Source organism: Arachis hypogaea, chromosome 2, assembly GCF_003086295.3.
Source record: "Arachis hypogaea cultivar Tifrunner chromosome 2, arahy.Tifrunner.gnm2.J5K5, whole genome shotgun sequence".
NCBI classification, from domain to species: Eukaryota; Viridiplantae; Streptophyta; class Magnoliopsida; order Fabales; family Fabaceae; genus Arachis; species Arachis hypogaea.
Window position 1 is genome coordinate 99,883,834 of NC_092037.1, and position 22,130 is coordinate 99,905,963.

The window sequence follows — 22,130 nt, forward strand, 5'->3', positions numbered from 1 at the left end:
TGTGCGTACCTTTGCATTTAATGAGGATAGGGTGATGATCCGACCTAACCCTTGGCAAAGTATCTACCACCGCTTCCTGGAATCTGAGTCTCCAATCCACATTGCACAAAGCTCTGTCCAGACGTTTGAAAATACGCTCCCCATTTTGCCAAACTGGTCCTCTCCAAGTAAATTTTGTGCCATTAAAACCCAAATCAATAAGACTGCAACGGTCAATCCACTCTGTAAACCTCCTAATTTGAGCTTTATCTGGAGGAGCCCCACCCTTTTTCTCATCTATTCTTCCAATATCATTGAAGTCTCCACAAAGTAACCAGGGGCCTTGGACTGTGTCTGCAATGTCGCTAATGAAGCTCCTAATTTCTCTTCTCTTGGTCTCCTGAGGACTAGCGTATACCACGGTTAGATTCCAATGCTCCATACCATTCTCAATCTGAACGTGCAAGGCTTGGTTATGCCTGCTAATTTCTTGAATGTGAAAATTTGGGTTATTCCACAAAAGCCAGATCCCTCCAGAGAAGCCTTGGGCATCCACCGTCAGATGAAAATTGAAGCCACAATTCTGAATAGATCTCTTTGCTACTTCTCCGCCACACTTGGTCTCCTGAATCGCAACCAAGTCAGGTTTAAATTGCTGAGTATATTCCTTTAATGTTTTTGCAAAGCTTGGGCCAGCAGCCCCTCTAGCATTCCAAGAAAAAATGATCATTAAGACTTATTTTTAAAGAAGCCCAAAGCTTCAAGGATCCAAAATTCAGAGACAAGTTAAACCATGATTGGCCCAACTAGGCCATGTGCACATCGTTCCCCTTCGGGGCTTCTCTTTTTCCCCATTCCACTATTGTCGTAGTCCCTTCGGCCATGACTTCGTCCAGATCCGAGCCCGAAAGGAAAGGTTGCCTTGGGTCTGGGGGTTTTGGATCCATACAAAGGTCCACTTGGGTCTCCAACACCATATGAGTGTCAGATGTCTCTAAAGATTGAGACACATGCGATAAGATTGGGCTGGGGGTAGGGTCAGAAATGGGGGCTATAATATGGGCTTGATGGGTCATGGGCTGTCTTAGGGACAGTTGAGGGGTTGGCTGTGATGAGGCTGGAGTAGCTTGGTGGTGTTGTTGTGAATAAGTTGGGCTTTGGGGTTTGCGTTTGGATGATTGGGCTAGGTTTGGATGGTCAGAAGGATATTCATCATTGATCTGCACTGAAGTGGTAGCCTTGGCCTTTCTCATTTGGGAACCTGTTAGAAATTCCTTCGAAACAATCTCAGCCTGCTTCCTAACAGGGGACACATTGTTTTTCTGAAGACTGCCTTGATCATGCATTGGTTGGTCCCCTTTGTCCTTTTCTGCCAGAATCTCGTACCTTCCTTTTTCCTCCACTGCCTCTATTTTGTCTCTTTCGCTTTTATGCTTCGACCCACTACTTATGTTGGAGGTGTCCTTATTAGTGGGTGTTCTTCTTGTCCTTTTCTGCTTTTGTACTATCATCCATACACCAAAATTTTGGCTTGTTACAATGACTTCTTTACCCTTGTCGTTACATTTCCCTCCTTCTTTGTTCATAGGATCAGCCTGCATCTCTTCCGTCGGAGTATTCTTTTCTGCTTCTTGATGCTGCACTTCTTTAGCCTTTCCTCCCTTACCTTCTTGATTGGTATTAGCCATGCAACTATCACTCACATGGCCAAACCTTCCACAACTGAAGCATACCATATGCAGGCCCTCATATTCTATGTAGAATCTTTTTCCATTCACCAAGTAGGAGGCTTCCAAGGGCTTGCTCAAGTCTAGTTCAACACAGAGTCTCGCGAACTTACCCCGGGATTGATTCGCTGTGTTCATGTCGACTTTAAGCGTCTTACCAATCTGATCACCTACTGTCCCCAGGAAACGCTTGTCGTAGTATTCAATGGGAAGGTCTGGGAGCCTAATCCAAGCTGCCACCTTATTGATGGTAGTTCCGAAGGGGTTGAAGTCTGGGGTCCAACTTCTTATCGTTAGATAATGATCGAAAAGTAGCCAGGGACCTCCTTCCATCACATGCCAGTAATCTTCTTCATTAAACAATCTCACCACATAGAAGTCATTACCAACATCGATGAGGTCCATGCCTCCTGACTTGGCCCACATGGTGTCTAACCTTCTTTTCAGCACTCCATACGTAATCTGCCTCCCCAGGAGTTTCACTATCAACGTGTGTTTCCAAGGCTTCTCTAACCTTTTCTTCTCTGTTTTATTAACTGTAATACTGATGGTGCCGTTAGGGAGTCTTTCAACAGAAATTGATGGTTGACGGTTGGCCTCCTTTCTCTCCTTCTTTAGAGCGTCTCTTTGCATCTGGCTCATATTGAAAAGCTCTTCCATCGGTATTTGCTCTTCCGTTTCCTCTTCAGAATCATCTGATGAACTCCTATCAGAGTCAGACTCTTCGTCATCCGATCTTGGTTCTGCACTTCCATTCATAACAAGATCGGCATACGTTCTTCTTTTGCCATTAGTTCCCACAAAAGACGTTTTCTCGCACATCCACTCCTCTTCTCTAGCTATCCTTGATGTCTCCCCTTTAAATTCTCCTCTGTCATTACGGAGTTTCTTTTTGCTTCGTTGCAGTTGATCCGCTTCTTCAGCGGTAGTTACCGGTGAATTCATGGGAAGGGTTTTTCAACTCTATGGACTATGGTATGTAATAAACTAATAATGGTTCGCTTTGACCGGTTTGGTCCGGTTCGGTGATTTGGGTTTGGAATTTGGATTTGGGCCCACTAATATTTTGTGGTCTTGGGCCCTGTATGGCCCAAATTTTAAGGCCCATTTTATAATAATTAGTGTTTTGCTTTGAATCCTTCCCTGACGAAGAAGAACCACCAGTAGCTTCTACCAGCGCCTCCTCGAAACTCAGGTACCTATGCTCTTAAACATTGCTAGTAATTCTTCATTTCCAGCTTCTAGTTATCGATTCTTTCATTTTGTTGTAGTAGTAGTTTGCATTTCTATCTTAGTGATTTTCATTTGTCCAAATCTTTGCATAGCCATAATTAATTATGACGCGACTTGTTCTTAGATAGGTAGCAGTTAAATCGTGTTGAATATGTGTATGCAAATTTTGTAGTCATTAATGCTGCAATATTGGCAACCTTGTTCTCCCTCCATAGCCTTTTGATGTTGCTTTTGTTCGAGCAGGGTGGATACCGGCGTAAAGCATGCTATGAAGTGTGGGAGAACCGCGTAAGAATAGAAGGGATTAAGGGTTTCTTCAATCTACTTTTTAGGTTATTTATTTATCTACTATCTATTATTTCTTATATCTATTATCTATTATATTTATCTATCTACTATTATCTATTATATCTAATTAGAATCAGGCTTTTGTAAACCTTAAATCCTGAACTTTGTAAGACTGTAAAATGCTTTGGGGAAATTTTACCTTTGACTGTGGTAAATGTGTGATGATATAGATATCAGGTTTTGAGGCCTTGTTGGCTTTTGAGTTCAATGACCTGCAGATTGGCATTGTCCCATTATAATTTTCTCTAATTAATTTGTTCAGATATTAATAGTAATATTAAGGATGAAGTACCTGTGGGTATTGCCTTTTATATTTGAGACTGAGAGTTGTTTCATGAAACTATGGGAGTATGACATTGTAGTTAATAATTTTGAAGTTTTGATTTTTGAATTTACAAAGAGAGTATGCTTTTTGTTATTATGTGCTTATTTATGGTTTAATATATTAATTTATTATAATCTGGTTATTCTTATTGAACCACGGTTAAACTAGTTATTTCTTTGAACTTTTGAATAGTAACCTAAATGATTCGATGTCCGGTTTAGTTTTTAGAACCTTGCTGATATCTCGTCTTCAACCACTGTGGCTGTGGCTTTATGTTGGTTTTGTTGCACTTTAAGCATGGAACCCACCGAATGAGGTTATTGTCATCTACGTGTTTGATGTGTATCCCAAAAGAATTTCATATACAAAGAAAGTAAAATTTATGTCTAATAATGTGCCATTGCAATAAAGTAAAATTGATTTGTTACTGAAAAAGAAAAAGATTTTTATTGTCAATTATTATTATATATTGCTGCTGCTACTGCTTCATTATGCTCTATCAATTTCTGCTGCTGCTTCGTTTTGTTGATGTTTTCGTGGATTGTTGTTGTTGTTGATTTGGGTAAATTGTTGCTTTATTTATAGGAAATGAATTGGAGAACAAATCAAAGTATGCCTTGCCTATTATTACTTTATAATGAGAATGCATCTTTATGCAATAGATAATTAGATTTAATGTATTTATGTTCATGTTTTATGCTGGTTTATTTATGTTTAAGACTCCATGGCTTTTTGCCTTTTGCCTTGAGATTATGTTCTTATGAATATGTTAGTAGATTATTAGATTAAAATTTTATATGATACATATTATATATAGGTCCGCTTTCCACTATAAAGCATGTTGTTGTTGAATTGTGTCAGGCATTTTCGCTCATTCGACAATGGCAACATGGTTGCAGAGGATAATTAGAACCAGAGCCTCTAGTTTTCCCCCAACAACACCAAAACTGCTCCCTCATCATTCTTCTTCTTCTTCTTCTTCTAGATTCTTCTCCAAATCAACCCAATACATTGGTATGCTACCTATCATTTCCCATTATATACCCTATCTGCATTTTCATCCTCAACTTAGGACTTTTCATATGTTTATATTGTGTTTAGTCTCTCAAAAACTAAGTCTTTCAATGTAATTTGAATGATTGTTTGTTTTGTTCAACTGTGCTTGATGATGCAGTGAAGGTTGGAATACCAGAGTTTCTAACGGGAATTGGGAATGGAGTTGAATCCCATGTTGCGAAACTTGAATCTGAATTAGGTGACTTCCAGAAGCTTCTCGTCACTCGCACCCTCAAACTTAAGAAGCTCGGCATTCCTTGCAAACATGTAATCCTTTGCTCTTTACTTGCTTTCTTTGCTACGTCCTATTATGATGCATCATAAACTGTTATCAGTCAATGTAAATGAAAAAAAGTAAATAAGCTTGAGATTAGTTTCTTGAGGTTACCATTCCGAACCATTCTATTGAACTGGACAAACATGCATTCATGTTGTACAATAGCATTGAGATAAGAATTTTGACAAGAGAGGGACTTATATGGAGGTAGAATTTGAGAAAGTGAAAGACAACTAGGGGAATTTGAGAGAATTAGCATACTATCGATACCCCTTATCCATCTGGCACTTATTCCGATTTTCTCTCCTCCTGGACCAATGACCATATGGGCCCAGCTTCCCTGCTAACTTTTCTAATTTTCTCACATTAAATCATGCAATATTCATCACATCGTGATTGGGTTGTGTTGCTACCTTGTCTATTACATATGCACTAGCTAAAGATTAAGGCTGTCTTTGTGAGTTTCATTTTTGAAGGGAACGGAACGGAGGAAGGGAGGGGGGTTTTGAAGGTTGTTGTAAGGTCATGTTACTCTTTCAAAGCCTTTCCTACCCCGCCCTTCCCCTCCGAAATAAAACTCACAATTACATCATAACTGGTTCAGTTTTTCCACTTGTATTTAGAAATTTTGATTGGTGTACTGTGGTCTAGGTGTTTGGTTAATGGTAATATAATTCTATTATGGAAAAGTATATTTTACCCCCCTCAACATTTGTATTTGGGTTCAATTTTACCCTTAAGTTCTATTTTGTTTCAATTTTTACACAAAATGTTTTAGAACATTTTAATTTGATCCTTATATTTAAATTTCTATGGGTCAATGGTTAGTCAACTTTTTCTTTTCCAATTTCACCATGTTGCCACCAACAATAACATCACCACCACCAACACCATCACCATCATCATAATGAATTAGAAATCCTAAAACAACCTACACCCTTGGTACATTTTTCCTCTTCCTCATTGGCGCTACTTCCCCACCCCAAATTCCCTCCTGCCATCATCACTCCGCACTGCCACTGGCATCACACTGCAGCCACCAAAGTCGCTACTCCTCCTCCACACCTCCTCACCTCCATCAGAAGAAGCGGCAAATCTGAGAGTTTGTCATGTCTAAGCTGCCCTTACACCAGTATTGTATCTTTACGCTGCCACTAATTGGTACTCACTCCTCTTTGCTAGTTTCTTTGAACTGAATATTCTTTAGGGATTTTGGGATATTGACATTTTAAGGAGTTGTGGTTGAGGGCTGAAAGAAGGAAGGGATGAAATGAAGGAGAAGATGGATGAGTGTGATGTTGCTGCTGCTGCTGTGATGGTGCTTTGGTGGTGGACGGTGAGACTGTTCTCGTTCAATCAATCCTAGGACTTACTAATTGGGACTAAAATGACCCACTTTTTACCTTTTTGTATGATTGAAATACTGATTTCTTTTGTTCTTGAAGCCAAGAATTGTATAGTTCACTTTCTAAACCTAGTTTCTGGTTTTGCAGAGGAAGTTAATATTGAAATATGCACACAAATATAGGCTTGGATTATGGAGGCCACGTGCGGAGCCCATGAAAGCCTAACTAGTTTCGGAGTAGAAGGGTATGACCAAATCATATACGTTTAGTCACAGTGGCATGACACTACTCAACTTTGCATGAAATGATGAAAGTCATTGCCGTAACCATCTTTTTCGTGAGGTTGTCTCTTCTGGACAAAATATATTTGTTATTTCTTATCTTCGGGGTTGTCATGGCATTTTCCATGTTTAATCACAAGATGACGAGACAGCATGTTGTGCATGATTTACGTATGAATGAATGTGATAACTTCAGATTTGGGGGGCTTGTGCCTTGTACAAATGTCATAACTTCCCCAATATTTTAGATTTCAATTTCACAATAAGCAATGAAAGTAACTACTGAACATGTTCCACCTTTTTTTTGTTTAACTTGAAGGGAAGGTAATCTGCAAAAGTCTATTGTCATACATACACGACGATTATTTTATTTATTTATTTGAGTTAACGTGTGCGAAAAGACATGATGTAGAAAAACACTTCATGACGACCTATTCATAATAGTACCTAACGTTAGAAAGCATTAAGCTAAATATTGAAATGAGTCAATGACGCACTTGGTGAAGTGTTAAAAACGATTCCATTGTGGATGGATGCCAACTTTTTCAGGTGTATTCTGATGTGAGAAGTGTTTTTACTCGAGAGTTTGCACAACACGTGGAAAGGAAAATCTAGGCTTGATCTAATTGATTCTATGAAGCTATCATAAAGCAATTAGTGTTATATGATCATACATGGTTGAGTTAATTCGACATGCTCCTTCAGATAGAAATGGAACGTGAAGGCTGAGAATATGCGGCACTATTATAGACTTAATAGTATAAAGTGTGTAAAAATATTTCTATATAACGTAGCATAATGTGTTTTTAAAAGTTCAAAAAGACTTTGAATTAGCCATTAGGTGGTCAAGTAAGGTTATATGTAAACATTTTCGCTATAAATATGATACATACTAGGACACAATGACGTTTGATTCATGTAGTTCACTTTCAGTTAGTAAAATAAGGCTATGTTGTTGTTGCGCATAGAATAATCTTTTTCCTATTTTCAACTCCAACGGCAGTTTGGGTTCACAGTGGGCATTCTCCAACCATATTTTATTCTCCTTAGTACCAGATTCTGGTTATGAGATAGTTGAAGAGTCACTCATTGATGACGAGGATTTCATGGTTTCCAAGTCAAACCCATTTGAGATCAATATGAAGAAGTTGAAAATCCAATCCCAAAAGAAAAGATACTGAAGAGAATGGACTCACATAAGGGAAAGCTCTCACATAATTGGCCTATGCGGGTTGGTTGCATGAGAGACTACCCTCCAGAACTATAGCAACTAGTCCTGGCGCAACCTTTTATATAGTTATCATATGGATATAGTTTTTGTAGGTCTAAATGAGAGAGGATCTGTTTAAGATCTCTAATCCAAACTAGATTGAAACAATTAGCACTTGCTAATAATGAAAAAATGTGTAAGAATCAGTAACATATGTAATATGTTGTATAGTTATGTATGCATCAACTTGCTGTGGGAAGGCACGTGCAATTTGTGTAATGAATACCAATATACCATTAACATATGTAGATTTGATTAGGAACACAAATCATGAAACTTACACATGTGTTACTTGATTACTTCTACGATAGCACTCAATGATAATATACAGCATACAGGACAAAGATGTGAAGCTGTTGTTATATGGAGTCACTTTTTACCCTGTTTCAGATTATGGTTTGGTTTTAGAGATTAGAGATTTGAATTTGATAAGAAACTTTGGAGACTATAGATAAACTACTAACACTGCTGCGAATATTTTAGTGATTAATCCCCTGCTTTTCGTAACTGTGTATGCCTGTTAGAATGAATATATTTAAAAAAACAAAATCAATTAATAAAAAATTTGGAAATAAAAAAAAATGGAGATGCGGGGGATCGAACCCCGTGCCTCTCGCATGCAAAGCGAGCGCTCTACCATTTGAGCTACATCCCCATGTTGAAAAGCTTTCACCAAAATATAACTAAGTGAAGAGCAGATGTTTCGAAGTAATGGAGTGAATTACATCACTAAAGTCTGGTTAGGAGTTTTTGCTTTTTACTCTGAACTCTGAAGTTTGTAATTTATAAGCTCCTTTGAATAATTTTACAAACAAAATTAAATTTTGTGAGTACAATTCAAACAACATAAATAAAATTTCAAAACAAATCCTATTGAACTACTAAACCTAATTTCGATCAAAATCAGCATTACAAAATCATGGTCAAATCTATGTTTGCAAACTATAATCTAATTATCTAAATACACCCTGTATCTCATGATTTTTACTTTTTAAGGCATCTTTGTTAAAATTTTTACATGTTTTTCCTCAATTTTGTTTTATATATTTTTATTGGTCTAGGATTTAAAGTATATATATTTAGTTGTTAAAATGATCACATTTTAATATAATAATAATAATCTTAAACTTTAGAAATATCTTAAAAAAATAAAATAATAATACCCCTTCAACATTCATAATCATGTGATTTTGTGTGATTTTGTGCTCAGGTACAAAATCGTTGTCTTGATTTACTTTTTTATTCTTTCATTGACTAAAAAAAACGAAAAAATCAAATTATTAAAATCGAAATTAGTAATTAGAAATAGAAGCCAACTTAGTAAACATAATGTTAATAGAAGTATTAAGTATAAATATAATAACTAAAGAGTAAACGATAAATAAGTCTTTGATTTTTTATTTTAAAGATAAATAAATTTTTAATTAATTAAAAATATAAAAATGTTTTTTATTTTTTAAAATACAAGATATTTAGATTCCTTTAAAAATCAATTTATTGTTATATATTTTGAATAAAAAAATTTAAATGTCTCATATTTTAAAAAATAAAAAACATTTTTATTTTTTTAATTAATTAAAAATGTATGTATCTTGAAATTAAAAAGATAAAGATCTATTTATCTTTTTCTCAACTAAATTTAAATTTGGTTAATTATTTACTAACCAAAATAGTTACTTTATTTTAAGCAATCTAGAGGGCAGAATTGACATTTCAAGAGTTACATATCACACTATAAAAGCTCAATAGTTAGAATTAGGGTTATTTTCTTTCAATCCTCCCTGACGAGTAAGAAGAGCAAGCAGCAGCAGCTACAAGCGCCTCCTCAAATCTCAGGTACCTATGCACTCAGCCATTGCTATTAATTCTTCTATTCAAGCTTATTGATATCAATCCTTTCTTTTCTCCTTCTTTGTTGTTACGTCGTTCCAATTTTTCCCTAAATTATTGTTTTTTAGTTTATTTTTTCAGTATTTAGGTGATCATGTACCTACTTTCTAACTCGTATCCCCTGAAATAGAATTTTTTGGCGGCTTCCTTGATCTTATTGAGCTAGTGTATTTTGTTTTCCAGATTTTAGTTCTATATATCCTTTATCATTATAGTTGTTATTTTTTTTCTTAAATATATTGTTTCTTATAATAAAGATACGTTTTTCCCTTGCATTGACATCCTATTCTAGATCTCCGTAATGATTTATGACTTGTTTTGTAAAATCCTGATCATTCACTTAAAGTAGTTAAGGTGTGTTTCGTAATATTCATTTGGAATGTGGAAATAGTGCAGTTTATGTGTAATCTTCTTCAGAAGATGTTTTGTTGGGTTATATTTTGCATTGGGTCATATTCTATAGCATATTTTGCAGGAATAGAGGTTTTGAATAATTAAATGTTTTCTAAGATTCTGTACAGTGTCTTTAATTTTTTTTAGAGTACTTAAGCCTTTTACAGCAATCAGTTGGGCTTTCTATGATTATGATATAGTAGCTGTTAATGTTTGTTAGATTTTGAACCATCAAAGTTTCTATGATCTGGGTTGCTAGTGCTGTTGTGTTTCAGCAACATTAATTTGTTTCCCTGTTCAATTGGATGCTATTGTCTTAGTTGTTTGGATTAGATTTCAATTGAAAATTCAAGAACCTTGGTTATGGAATATATTGCATTGTGAACAAAACCCACAGGAGGCAGTGATTTTGTTGTAGTAGTAGTTGTTTGCATGTGTAACTTTGTGTGTGTGATTTGCATTTATTCAAATCTTTGCATAGCCATAGTTGACAATGATGTGGCATGTACTAGATAGTTGGCATTTAAAACATGTTCAATATGTGTATGCAAATTTTGTAGTCATTACTTATGCAATATTGGCAATCTTCTCCCTCCATAACCTTTTATTGTTACTTTTGTTCTAGCAGGATGGATACTGGCATAAAGCACGCTATCGTTGTCAAGGTTATGGGTCGCACTGGTTCTAGAGGGCAAGTGACCCAGGTTAGAGTCAAGTTTCTGGATGATCAGAATCGCCACATCATGAGGAATGTGAAGGGACCAGTGAGAGAAGGTGACATTCTCACTCTACTTGAGTCTGAGAGAGAAGCAAGAAGATTGCGCTAGATGGTCTCCGATGGTTTTTCTCTGTATTAAGTAAAAATATTGTGGATTTTTGTTCCTCTGGTTTCAGTTTTAATGGTAGTTAGCAGATGCCATAGTTCGATGCTACTTTTGTTGTCCTGGATCTATACTATATGCCCTTATTATGAAACTTAAAATTTGATATTGAGGTGGCTGAATTTATAAATTTTTTTTGTGATTTGATTTTGATATAATGCTTTCCCCACTCTGATATTGAGCTGTGGATATGACCTTATGTTTATATAAACAAAATCCTTTGATTACAAGGCATAACTAAGCTGCAATTTGTTAAGCACTTTGTGAGATTTGAAAGTCGGGTTTTTTAACAGGAAAAGAATTTCTGATGTCATTGTTTGACTGATTCGAACATAAATTAGAACCCAAATAACTAAGGAGGTCCAAATTTTATTTGGAAACCACGCTATAACCATGGACGGGGTATTAGGTTCTTCAGACAAAAAGGAAATTTGTTAGACTGTTGTTTATATCTAAAGTGCACTTCTGTTTTCTTTGGTCCAAAATGGAGAAATTTAACCCTTTCAATCTGCTAGAGTGTTGAAAGTTGAAACTAATTTTAGCACTAATAGTTTTATGCTATGAGCTCTGACCCTTAAATAACTAGTAACTAATTACATGGATTTTAAATAATTAATATCTACATCAACTAATGAATCTCTAGTTCAAGCTTCTAACGATTAAACAAGTACTAACAAAAAAAGAAACCTGCATAGTGAGACAAGTATTGGTGGCTAACAAGTACTAATAATTAGCGAGGTAAGTATCAAAGTAGTCCCTGAAGTTACCCTCGAGGCTCAAAGTAATCCCTGAACTTAAAAATTTGTCGAGATCGTTCCTGAAGTTGATCTCCGGTACTCATAGTGGTCCTTCCGATGAATTTCGTCCAGCTGGCACAACCGGAAAGCTGATCTGGCGTCGTTGGTGACACGTTAGCAGCGCAACGGCTAGTTGACGTGGCTTAGTAAACATTTTGGACTCAATGTGGTCCCTAATTTTAGGTTATAAACCCTAACCCCCAATTGACTCTCTTCTCCTTTCTTCTCCATCGCACAAATAACCAGCCACTGCATTAATATGGTAAGCTTGTGGTTCTGTATTATTGTTGCCATTTTTAGGCATGTAAGTTAAGCTTTTATGGTGCACCATATGCAATCTTTTGGGGTGACTAATACCTTCTGTTCTAGTTATCTCTTTTAGAGCCTCCTGTTTTTACTGTTTTGGTTTTTGTGACTCTCCAGATTATTACTTTTGATAACTATGGTGTCTCAGGTCATTGTCAAATGTCAACAGTGCTCAACATCGCAGATTTGCTTTTCTTAGTTTACAGAAATTGGTATTGAAGTGACACAATGAATATTTCTTACAACTAGGGCTGGCAATGGGTAGGGTAGGGTAGGGTTTGGATCCTACCCTAACCCTACCCGCGGGTTGAAAATTTCATTAAAACTCTACCCTACCATACCCGCGGGTTGAGAATCTCTCAACCCTAACCCTACCCGCACCCTAAAATTCTAAACCCTACCCTACCCGCAGAAATATCAAATTTTTTCAAAGTAAATATAAAATTCAATTATTTCGAATTTTATACGTATTAATAACATAAAAAATAAAAAACTAATGCTTTAAATTACTAAATTAACTAACTAGTTTAGTGATTGTTCACTTATTATAAGTCATTACATAAGAAAGGTTGTGGGTTCAACTCTTACTTCCTTCACTATATAGAGAAATTTTTATAAAATATGTGTTATATATGAAGTGTGGGTAGGGTAGGGTACCCAGGCATACCCGGACTGTACCCTACCCTACCCGCAGCTACCCTACCCGAACGGGTTGGACCGAGTTGGGTACCCGCCCGCAGCTACCCTACCCGAACGGGTTGGACCGAGTTGGGTACCCGCGGGTAGGGTATGAATTGCCAGCCCTACTTACAACTGATATATTATCAATTAGCAAATGGCCATGATCATCCTTTATATTCTTTAATCTTTATATATCAATCCTGAATCACCCATAGCTTAATAACTGTAAATGTTCTGTAGTTATATTTGCTGACTCTCTTTTGATAATGTTTATTGCAACATCTTATGTTCCTAATGTAGAAAAATATAGACTCTACTGAGGCCAAAATTCAAAAACAAAGAAAGGGAATGTACTAAACATTTAAACATATTACAAAGTGGTTCATTTTCTACAAAACCAAACGACATCCTTGTCATTAGCTTTAAGAAACTTGGCCTTAACTTTGTTCAGTGATGCAGCAATATCTTTCATGTTCATTCATTCTTCAGGTAAATCCTCACAACAATTCAAGGCCAGTTTCAAGATAGATGATGTAGATGCTATTATGTCATCAACATGGTGGTGACCTTCATCTTGTAACAAGTTGGAATCCACAACTCGATCAATTGCACGTGACAATGATTCACTAATCCAACCTTTCATGCTTAATCCTGCAACAAACAAGTCATCTGTTGGCTTCTTTCTTGTGAATGTTTCCATCAGCATTATCCCAAAACTGTATACATCTCCCTTTGTAGAGATAATCCCTTTGGATCCAAACTCTGCAACTCAAATTACCCTTGTTATTTTAAATAAAATATTTGTTTATAGAACAAGTATATGTGACACACAAGCCACTAAAATTGGAAACAAAATGTTTAGATACCACCACCGCAACAGAAAGTGAATTTCTGAACTAATGAAAATTATTACAGAAAAAGTTAAAGAAGCATTGTAGTTCAACTTTGATTACAAATTATTACTAAAAGGTCAGTGAATGATTTATGATCTTCAATTGTATATGCATACTAATCAAGCATATGGTTATAATCAAATGACCAAAGTTAAAAGGGAAATTATAATCTGGTGTAGCATCACTTACCCGGTGCAATGTAGCCAACTGTAGCCATGGTCTTGGTATATTCTTTGGATTGTCCCTCGCCAAGCAATTTGGCAATGCCAAAGTCACTGACATGGCCAACCATGTCTTCATCCAATAAGACATTACAAGGTTTGACATCACAATGAACCACTATAGGTGAAGATCCATGATGCAGATACTCCAATGCAGATGCCACATCTATCATTATATTTAGCCTTTGCAAGAAGTCCAAACAATGGTTATGAGAATACAACCATCTCTCAAGGCTCCCATTAGGCATGAACTCCATCACTAAAAGCTTGTAATCTATACTTGAACAACAACCTATGATCTTCATGAGATTTCGATGGCGCAGATTGCGCATTGCTAGCATTCTACACTGAAGCTCTTTGATCCTAATTCCAAATCCAAGTTAAACACTTTGACAGCAACCACCATCCCATTTGAAAGTCAACCTTTGAACACAGCCAAAACTGCCCCTACCAAGCAAATTACTCTCATCAAATCCATTAGTTGCCTGTGATAGTTCATAGTACGAAATCATTCTGGCTGCTTGTAATGCTCATAATGTTCCTTCATTAGTATCACCACCATTCTTTCTTCAACGCCTGACGAGAAAAAACACACAGAAAACAACCATAATGATTGAAACCATTATAGGCAATATGCATTTGATGAAGAATATGTTTGCATTTGACCCTTTCTTCTTTACTTTACTGCATGTTGGGACTTGTAATCTGGCATTTCCACAAAGTGCTTTATTAAACATGAAAGATTGAGCAGTGAAATTTTTGAAAGGTCCACCACTCGGAATCTCTCCTTCCAAACTATTATGAGAAAGATTGATGAATTCAAGATAATGAAGTGACTCCAGTGATCTTGGAATCAAGCCAAACAAGTTGTTTTGAGATAAGTCCAAATCTGTCAAACTTATCAAACTGCCAAGTGAATCAGGAATACCCCCTACCAATTTATTTTGTGATAAGTTGAGAATTTGCAAATTTTGCAATCCAGAAATGGCCCCAGGAATGCTTCCTGAGATCATATTCTTTGATAGATCCAAGAAAGTCACAGCCTTTAAGTTCCCAATTTCAATTGGAAGAGACAGAGTTAAAGCATTGTCACTTTGTCAGATAAGTTCACCTCAAGAATGTCTCTGAGGCTCCAAAGAGAAGAAGGCACCTTACTAAGTTTGTTGGAGTTCAAGTAAAGTTTTCTTAGAGAAGTAAGATTACCAAAGCAAGTTGGAACCTCTCCAGAAATTAGCTTGTTCTCAGTTATGTACAACTCACTCAGCTGCTTGATTTTGCAGATTTCGCTGATGATGGTTCCCTGCAGACGGTTGTTGCCAAGACTCAAATATTGAAGAGAGTGCTATGGAGAAGAAAGGAGAAGAGAGTCAATTGGGGGTTAGGGTTTTTAACCTAAAATTAGGGACCAAATTGAGTCCAAAATGTTTACTGTGCCACGTCAGCTAGCCATTGCGCTGCTAACATGTCACCAACGACGCCAGGTCAGCTTTTCGGTTGCGCCAGCTGGACGAAATTTACCGGAAGGACCACTATGAGTACCGGAGATCAACTTTAGGGACGATCTCGACAAATTTTTAAGTTCAGGGATTACTTTGAGCCTCGAGGGTAACTTCAGGTACTACTTTGATACTTACCCTCATGTTTCATTAAACACAGTGAGTGATACCAAAAAATGTGAAGGAAACATCAATGCTATTCGTTGAATTGCCACAATGTTTCGCAACTATTGTCCTAGCTTGGCCTTCTTGTCATTAGTGTTCGTTCTCTATTTAGAAAAATAAAAGTTCAAAACTGTAATAATAAGAAGCAATATTTGTGATCAATCAAGCAACTAAATAATCTGAAAACTTAGGTAGTTGAAAGAATGAAGAGTGAAAGTTTTCCTAGTGATTTTCCAGTTTACTAGTATCAAATAACATAAATTGCAACAAACTATTAACTGTCTCAACTTATTACTAACACATATATCTCTTTTATGAGCCTATATCTATCAAGTTTGGCATAAACTTCAAGCAATTAAATTTTCATTGCACTGTTAAAAAAAGGGGTCAAATATATAAATGGGTACAACTAAGTAGCCTGGTAGGTAAAGTTGTTCAAAGTCTCCACTACTCGTTTTCCTTGGTCAGAGCACTGAAAAAAAAATGTGAAGGAAACACCCTCTTAGAATAAAATTAGAATAGAATATCATATGCCATTGGACGTGGAACAATTTGTGCTGAAAGTAGGTGAAGTCAAGCTCTTATATTAAAAAAAATCATCAGTGGCATCATTTGTCCAACAAGTGGGACATTTTCATGAATAATTTTAGTATCGCTTGCTTCTAATACCAATAATCTTAAAGTCAATATGTTTCTGCTTCAAAAGTACATATCAGAGTAGGACAATATACTTCACTAGATACCTCCATTTCCTTTCATTTGCTCGATTTCTTATATTCTTATCAATTGACCTTGAGAAACATGGCTGCCGAACTTGTGGGTGGAGCTGTTCTGTCTTCTATTCTTAATGTTGTTTTTGACAGGATGTCCTCACCAGAAGTTGCTAACTGGATCAAAGGGAAGAAGCTTACCCAGAAGCTGCTTGGAAGGTTGAAGACTACTCTTTATGCTGTTCAAGCCTTTCTCATTGATGCTGAGCAGAAGCAGATCAAGGAGAGAGCTGTCAAGGACTGGCTCGATACTCTCAAAGATGCTATGTATGTTGCTGATAACTTGCTGGATGAAGTCTTCACCAAAGCTGCCACTCAAAAGGATCCAGGTACCTTCTTCTCTCGTTATCTCAATTTGCAAGATAGGGAGATAGCAAACTGCATGGAGGAAATTATTGATAAGATAGAATCTATTGTGAAACAAAAAGACACTCTTGGTCTTAGAGAGATTCCTAAGGAGAACATGTCATGGAGGATTACAACATCTCTAGTTGAAAGATCCAATATATATGGCAGGGAAAAAGACAAGGAGGTCATAGTGAAATTGTTGTTGGACGACGATGATACTACTGATGGTGATATACCTGTGATTCCCATTGTGGGCATGGGAGGAATAGGAAAGACTACTTTGGCCCAATTGGTGTACCATGATGACGAAGTGAAGAAGAATTTTGATTTTCAAGCTTGGGTTTGTGTGTCCGAAGAGTTTGATGTTATCAAGGTCACCAAGACTATAATTGAAACAATAACTTCACGATCTTGTAAGTTGACAGATTTGAATTTACTTCAACATGATTTAAAGGAAAAGCTGGCCAGACGAAAATTCTTTGTTGTCTTGGATGATGCATGGAATGAAGATTATGACGCTTGGAATAGCCTTCTAAAACCTTTTCAGAATGGAGTTAAGGGAAGTAAAATTCTCATAACTACTAGAAGTAAAAAGGTCGCTTCTGTAGTGCAAACTGTTCCACCTCATGAACTAAATTTATTGTCTCATGAAGATTGTTGGTTAGTGTTTTCAAAGCATGCACGTCTTTCCACTGACTCTATGCAGAATACAACTTTGGGAAAGGTCGGCAGAAATATTGTAAAGAAGTGTAATGGATTGCCATTGGCAGCTCAAGCCCTTGGAAGCTTATTGCGTGGAAATTCTGATGTCAAGTATTGGAATCATATATTGAAGAGTGAGATATGGGAATTCTCTGATGACAGGATAAAAGTTGTACCGGCATTAAGAATTAGCTACTATTATCTTCCTTCATGCTTGAAAGAGTGCTTTGTTTATTGTTCCTTGTATCCCAAAGACCATGAATTCGACAAAGATGAATTGATTTTGTTATGGATGGCAGAAAATTTTTTACAACCAGTAGGAAAAAAAAGTATGGAAGAAGTTGGCGATGAATATTTTGACGAATTAGTTGCGAGATCATTTTTCCAGCCTCATAGTACTCGGGAAAAGATATTTGTGATGCATGATCTGGTGCATGATTTGGCAATGATCTTTGGTGGAGAGTTCTATTTTAGAGCTGAGGAGGTTGAGAATACTGTTGAAGTTGATATTAAAACTCGTCATTTGTCACATAATGCTAAAGGCAATTACCCAATGTCAAAACTTCTGGGAGTTTGTGACAAAGTAAAACATACAAGGACATTTCTTGAAGTTAATTTGGATTGGGGGATTCCATTCAACATGGAAAACGCACCATGCATTTTACTCTCACAATTGAAGTACTTGAGAGTTTTGTCGTTTAAATGTTTTCCTCTTGACTCACTTCCTGATTCAGTAGGTGAGTTGATTCATTTGCGTTACTTGGATCTATCAAAGACCTACATTGTGACATTGCCTGAGTCACTGGGTAACCTGTACAATTTGCAGACTTTGAAGCTGAATGGATGTGCAAATCTGAAAACTCGTCCAGCTGGCATGCAAAATCTTGTCAATTTGCGTCACCTTGATATTACAGGGACTTGTTTGCATGAGATGCCGAAAGGCATGAGCAAATTGAAAGGTTTGCAGTTTTTAAGCGACTACATTGTTGGGAAGCATGAAGAGAACAAGATCAAAGAACTGAGAGCACTTGCAAATCTACACCAATCAATTTCCATTACCAAATTGGAGAATGTGGTCAACAGCAATGAAGCTTCGGAGGCAAGAATGTGTAATAAGGATGGCATTAACTCTTTGAGCTTGTTGTGGTCAATAGATAAAGATGGCATTAACTCCTTCTGTTCAGGATTAATGACTGAGGAACTGTCAGCCATAGCTATAAATCAGAGGCACAGTGCAGAGATCCTGCTCTGATACCAAATTGAAGTGTTTGAATGTATTGTGTTATAAAATGTACAGGAAATCAGCCTCTTTATAGAGGAATTACAGAAATAGAAATAACTAGAAAATAGGAAAGAAAGGAAAAATACTAGCCTAAAATAAAGGAAAGATTTCTAATCATAAAATCCCTATAATTAAGCTAAACCTAAAAAGGAAAAGATTTATAATTAATTCTATTTACATAAAAGATTCAAGAAAGGAATTAGGAATCTGATTTTGATTTGATCTAGTCAACACAGTATATTCCCAAATTGAAAGAGATATACTTGACAAGTTACAACCTCACAGTAATTTGAAAGAACTACAAATCAGGGCTTACAGGGGTACAACACTTCCAGATTGGTTGGGGCATTCTTCCTACCACAACATCACCAAGGTACTTATGGGCGGTTTCCTTTCGGGTGGTTTCAGAAAGTGTTGTATGCTTCCTTCACTTGGAGAGTTGCCTTCTTTGAAGCACCTAAAAATTAAAGGCTTTGAAAGGCTTGGGATTGTTGGTGCTGAATTTTACCAAAACCATGATTCTTGTGTGGAGACACCATTTCCAATGCTTGAAACTCTCTGGTTCGAATCAATGCCTTGCTGGAAGGAGTGGCGTTCATTGGAGTTCAATGCATTTCCCAGACTTAGGAAGCTTACCATATGGGGGTGTCCCATGTTGACAGGAGATTTGCCCAATCATCTACCATCTTTGAAATATCTTGATATTCGGAATTGCGAGCAGCTGAGTTCTTGCCTTCCAAGAGCTCCTGCTATTACCAAATTGTGTCTACTTCATAGCAATAATGTGAGAATTTTAGAGCTACCTCCTTTATTGCATGAACTATTAATCAAAGGAAAGAATCTAGTGGAGGCTGTCGTGCCGGCCATAAAGAACACCCAACTGAGTTGCCTCACATCTTTGTCTATCTCAGATTGTTCCTCCCATATATTGTTTCCATTGAGTAGTATTCCTGCATCAGTGAAAAAGTTGAGGATATCAAGTTGTAGAAACTTAGAATTCCAAATTGAAGGCCAACACGACTCGCTGCATATACTTGAAATAACTAACAGCTGTGATTTGGTTACATCCTTCTCATTGTTGGATTCCTTTCCTAATCTCGTGTGTGCTGACATCACGGACTGTGAAAAGATGGAGTCTGTTGTGGTGTCATGCTCTCTTTCATGTCTCCGTTCATTATATATATACAACTGTGCCAGATTGAAATCCATTTCCACGCTGTGGACAGCAGCACCTCAGCTAGAGAATCTCACAATAATGGGCTGTCCAGAAATCGATTTGTCTGCTATAAGGGATCCACAATGTAGCTTGAGATCTCTTCGCATCGGCTACTTCGAGAAGCTAGTGAGCAGTGCAGCATTGATGAATTTGCAATTTCATGGGCTTACTCATCTTACCATTGAAGGTGAATGCGAAAGTGTGAGTGTGAAGTCTCTCCCAAAGGAAGGTTGGTTGCCTGCATGCCTTGAGTCTCTGATACTGAATCGCATTAAAAGTGTCGAGACGTTGGAATGCAAGGGACTAGTCCACCTCAACTCCCTCCGAAATTTAACCATTATTGAATGTCCCAAGCTGGAGAATATTGAGGGAGAAAAGCTACCTGCTTCTCTAATTCGACTCATCATCAAAGAAAGCCATTTGCTTGGTAAGAGGTGTGAGATGAAGGACCTACAAGTTTGGCCTAAAATTTCCCACATCCGCGGCATTCAAGTTAATGGAAGATGGATTTGGTAGATGGTAACACAAGATTTTGCACAAATATTTACACACTGCATATAAAGTGAGTCAGTAGTTTTCATTCTTTATCTGCTTTATACAGTATCCTTGCTGTTCATTCTTATTAATGTCTTATATCATTCCTTACACAGCTAACACTTCATACCTTCTCCTGAATGACTTCTCTCCTCATTCTCAACTCTAGCACAGGACAGCATACAGCTGCATGAAGAATATTCAATTATTTGAATATGAAGAGTGGTCCAAAATCTTAAAGAGGTAATCATTTGAATTTGTCTAAAGTTGCTGCTTTTTATTAATATTTATTTATTTCTATGCATAAAGTTTCATTCTCTTGCAATTGAAGACAGTTGTTTCTTCTTCAACTTTTGCTGCTAGGCAGGTATTGATGTTTACAACGATATCTCTACTTCATTATTGTCAAAAACTTCAGCTACCATCTCCTGAGGAGTTACCTTATTTGTATAAACTACCCGGCTCTTCGACATGATTTGTTCCACATGTTTAGACAAAGCAAGATGTTTACAAGTTTTGACAATATTATTACTTCAGCAAGGTATATTCAAAACCTTATATGCTGATTACCATGAAAATGGAACAAAGTAGCTTATAAATTCGTTTTTTTTCCTTGCATTGACATGCTTTTCTAGATCTCCATAATGATTTATGACTTGTTTCATAAAATCCTGATCTTTCACTTAAAGTAGTTAAGGTGTGTTTCGTAGTATTCATTTGAAATGTGGAAATAGTGAAGTTTATGTATAATCTTCTTCAGAAAGATGTCTTGCATTGGGTCATATTCTATGGCATATTTGCAGGAATAAAGGTTTTGAATTACAATGGCTGTTAATTTATCTTTGCTTTTGAACTATCAAAGTTTGTATGATCTGGGTTGCTATTACTGTTGTGTTTCAGCAACTTTAATATGTTTCCTGTTCAATTTTTTTAATGCTGTGTTCGCAGTTGTTGGATTAGATTTCAATTGAAAATTTAAGAACCTTGCATGTCTCGGTGTGTGATTTGCATTTCATCAAATCCTTGCCTACCATAGTGAATAATGATGCGGCTTTTTCTAGATAGCTGGCATTTAAAACGGTTGAATATGTGTGTGCAAATTTTTTAGTCATTACTGCTGCAATATCCACAACCTTGTCCTCCCTCCCTAACCTTTTAAGTTTTAATGTTGATTTTGTTCAAGCAGGATGGATACTGGCATAAAGCATGCTATCGTTGTCAAGGTTATAGGTCGCACTGGGTCAAGAGGGCAAGTGACCCAGGTTAGAGTCAAGTTTCTGGATGATCAGAACCGCCACATCATGAGGAATGTGAAGGGACCAGTGAGAGAAGGTGGCAAGTGACTGAAATTTTGGAGACGGAGACTGAAATTTTAGTTCTAGTATTTGGCTACCAAAATACCAAATACAATACTAAGTCTCAGTACACAATCTCAGTCTCAGTACCCCTTACCAAATGCCACCTAAAAACATTTTGGATTTTAGTTCCTCTGGTTTCAATTTTAATGGTAGTTAGTTAGCAGATGGCATAGGTTAATGCTACTTTTGTTGTCCTAGATCTATACCGTGCTCTTATTATGAAACTTGAATTTTGATATTGAGGATGCCGAATTTAGGAATTTTTATTGTGATTTGATTTTGATATAGTGCTTTCCCTTCTCTAATAGGTGGGATTTGAAAATCGGGGTATTTTTTTAAGGGAAAAAATTTTCTG

At 36.7% G+C, this 22,130-nt stretch overlaps 5 protein-coding genes and 1 non-coding gene across 6 annotated transcripts; 4 read left to right on the plus strand and 2 right to left on the minus strand.

The window, feature by feature from the left end:
* Nucleotides 1–2,800: 2,800 nt before the first annotated feature.
* Nucleotides 2,801–6,870, plus strand: LOC112756696 (uncharacterized). Its single transcript, XM_025805323.3, has 5 exons — nucleotides 2,801–2,901; nucleotides 3,183–3,271; nucleotides 4,474–4,626; nucleotides 4,787–4,935; nucleotides 6,439–6,870. The coding sequence occupies exons 3-5, from the start codon at nucleotides 4,494–4,496 to the stop codon at nucleotides 6,514–6,516; spliced, it is 360 nt and encodes a 119-aa protein (XP_025661108.1). The 5' UTR covers nucleotides 2,801–2,901; nucleotides 3,183–3,271; nucleotides 4,474–4,493; the 3' UTR covers nucleotides 6,517–6,870.
* Nucleotides 6,871–8,424: 1,554 nt separating this feature from the next.
* Nucleotides 8,425–8,497, minus strand: TRNAA-UGC (transfer RNA alanine (anticodon UGC)). The gene has a single exon. It is a non-coding gene; the product is annotated as a tRNA-Ala (tRNA).
* Nucleotides 8,498–10,753: 2,256 nt separating this feature from the next.
* On the plus strand, nucleotides 10,754–11,136 carry LOC112756704 (small ribosomal subunit protein eS28). Its single transcript, XM_025805331.2, has one exon. It carries the CDS (start codon nucleotides 10,755–10,757, stop codon nucleotides 10,950–10,952), a length of 198 nt encoding a protein of 65 aa, XP_025661116.1. The 5' UTR covers nucleotide 10,754; the 3' UTR covers nucleotides 10,953–11,136.
* Nucleotides 11,137–13,004: 1,868 nt separating this feature from the next.
* Nucleotides 13,005–15,272, minus strand: LOC112729627 (probable LRR receptor-like serine/threonine-protein kinase At3g47570). The gene is made up of 2 exons (XM_029293485.2): nucleotides 13,873–15,272; nucleotides 13,005–13,552 (listed from the first exon to the last, which is right to left on the minus strand). Exons 1-2 carry the CDS (start codon nucleotides 14,243–14,245, stop codon nucleotides 13,269–13,271), a joined length of 657 nt encoding a protein of 218 aa, XP_029149318.1. The 5' UTR covers nucleotides 14,246–15,272; the 3' UTR covers nucleotides 13,005–13,268.
* Nucleotides 15,273–16,366: 1,094 nt separating this feature from the next.
* Nucleotides 16,367–18,637, plus strand: LOC140172841 (putative disease resistance RPP13-like protein 1). The gene has a single exon (XM_072210729.1). The coding sequence runs from the start codon at nucleotides 16,367–16,369 to the stop codon at nucleotides 18,635–18,637; it is 2,271 nt and encodes a 756-aa protein (XP_072066830.1).
* Nucleotides 18,638–18,885: 248 nt separating this feature from the next.
* Nucleotides 18,886–22,032, plus strand: LOC112756716 (uncharacterized). Its single transcript, XM_072221757.1, has 4 exons — nucleotides 18,886–20,445; nucleotides 20,534–20,660; nucleotides 20,781–20,958; nucleotides 21,604–22,032. The coding sequence occupies exon 1, from the start codon at nucleotides 19,047–19,049 to the stop codon at nucleotides 20,397–20,399; it is 1,353 nt and encodes a 450-aa protein (XP_072077858.1). The 5' UTR covers nucleotides 18,886–19,046; the 3' UTR covers nucleotides 20,400–20,445; nucleotides 20,534–20,660; nucleotides 20,781–20,958; nucleotides 21,604–22,032.
* Nucleotides 22,033–22,130: the final 98 nt, after the last annotated feature.

Bases quoted from the DNA above. Each gene is read 5' to 3' on its own strand.
- LOC112756716 (XM_072221757.1), top strand. From the start codon at position 19,047: ATGGGCGGTTTCCTTTCGGGTGGTTTCAGAAAGTGTTGTATGCTTCCT.
- LOC112756696 (XM_025805323.3), top strand. From the start codon at position 4,494: ATGGCAACATGGTTGCAGAGGATAATTAGAACCAGAGCCTCTAGTTTT. The intron at 4,627-4,786 runs GTATGCTACCTA...TTGATGATGCAG, and splicing joins CAAATCAACCCAATACATTG to TGAAGGTTGGAATACCAGAG. The intron at 4,936-6,438 runs GTAATCCTTTGC...CTGGTTTTGCAG, and splicing joins TCGGCATTCCTTGCAAACAT to AGGAAGTTAATATTGAAATA.
- LOC112756704 (XM_025805331.2), top strand. From the start codon at position 10,755: ATGGATACTGGCATAAAGCACGCTATCGTTGTCAAGGTTATGGGTCGC.
- LOC112729627 (XM_029293485.2), bottom strand. From the start codon at position 14,245: ATGCTAGCAATGCGCAATCTGCGCCATCGAAATCTCATGAAGATCATA. The intron at 13,553-13,872 runs GTAAGTGATGCT...TTTGAGTTGCAG, and splicing joins AGTTGGCTACATTGCACCGG to AGTTTGGATCCAAAGGGATT.
- LOC140172841 (XM_072210729.1), top strand. From the start codon at position 16,367: ATGGCTGCCGAACTTGTGGGTGGAGCTGTTCTGTCTTCTATTCTTAAT.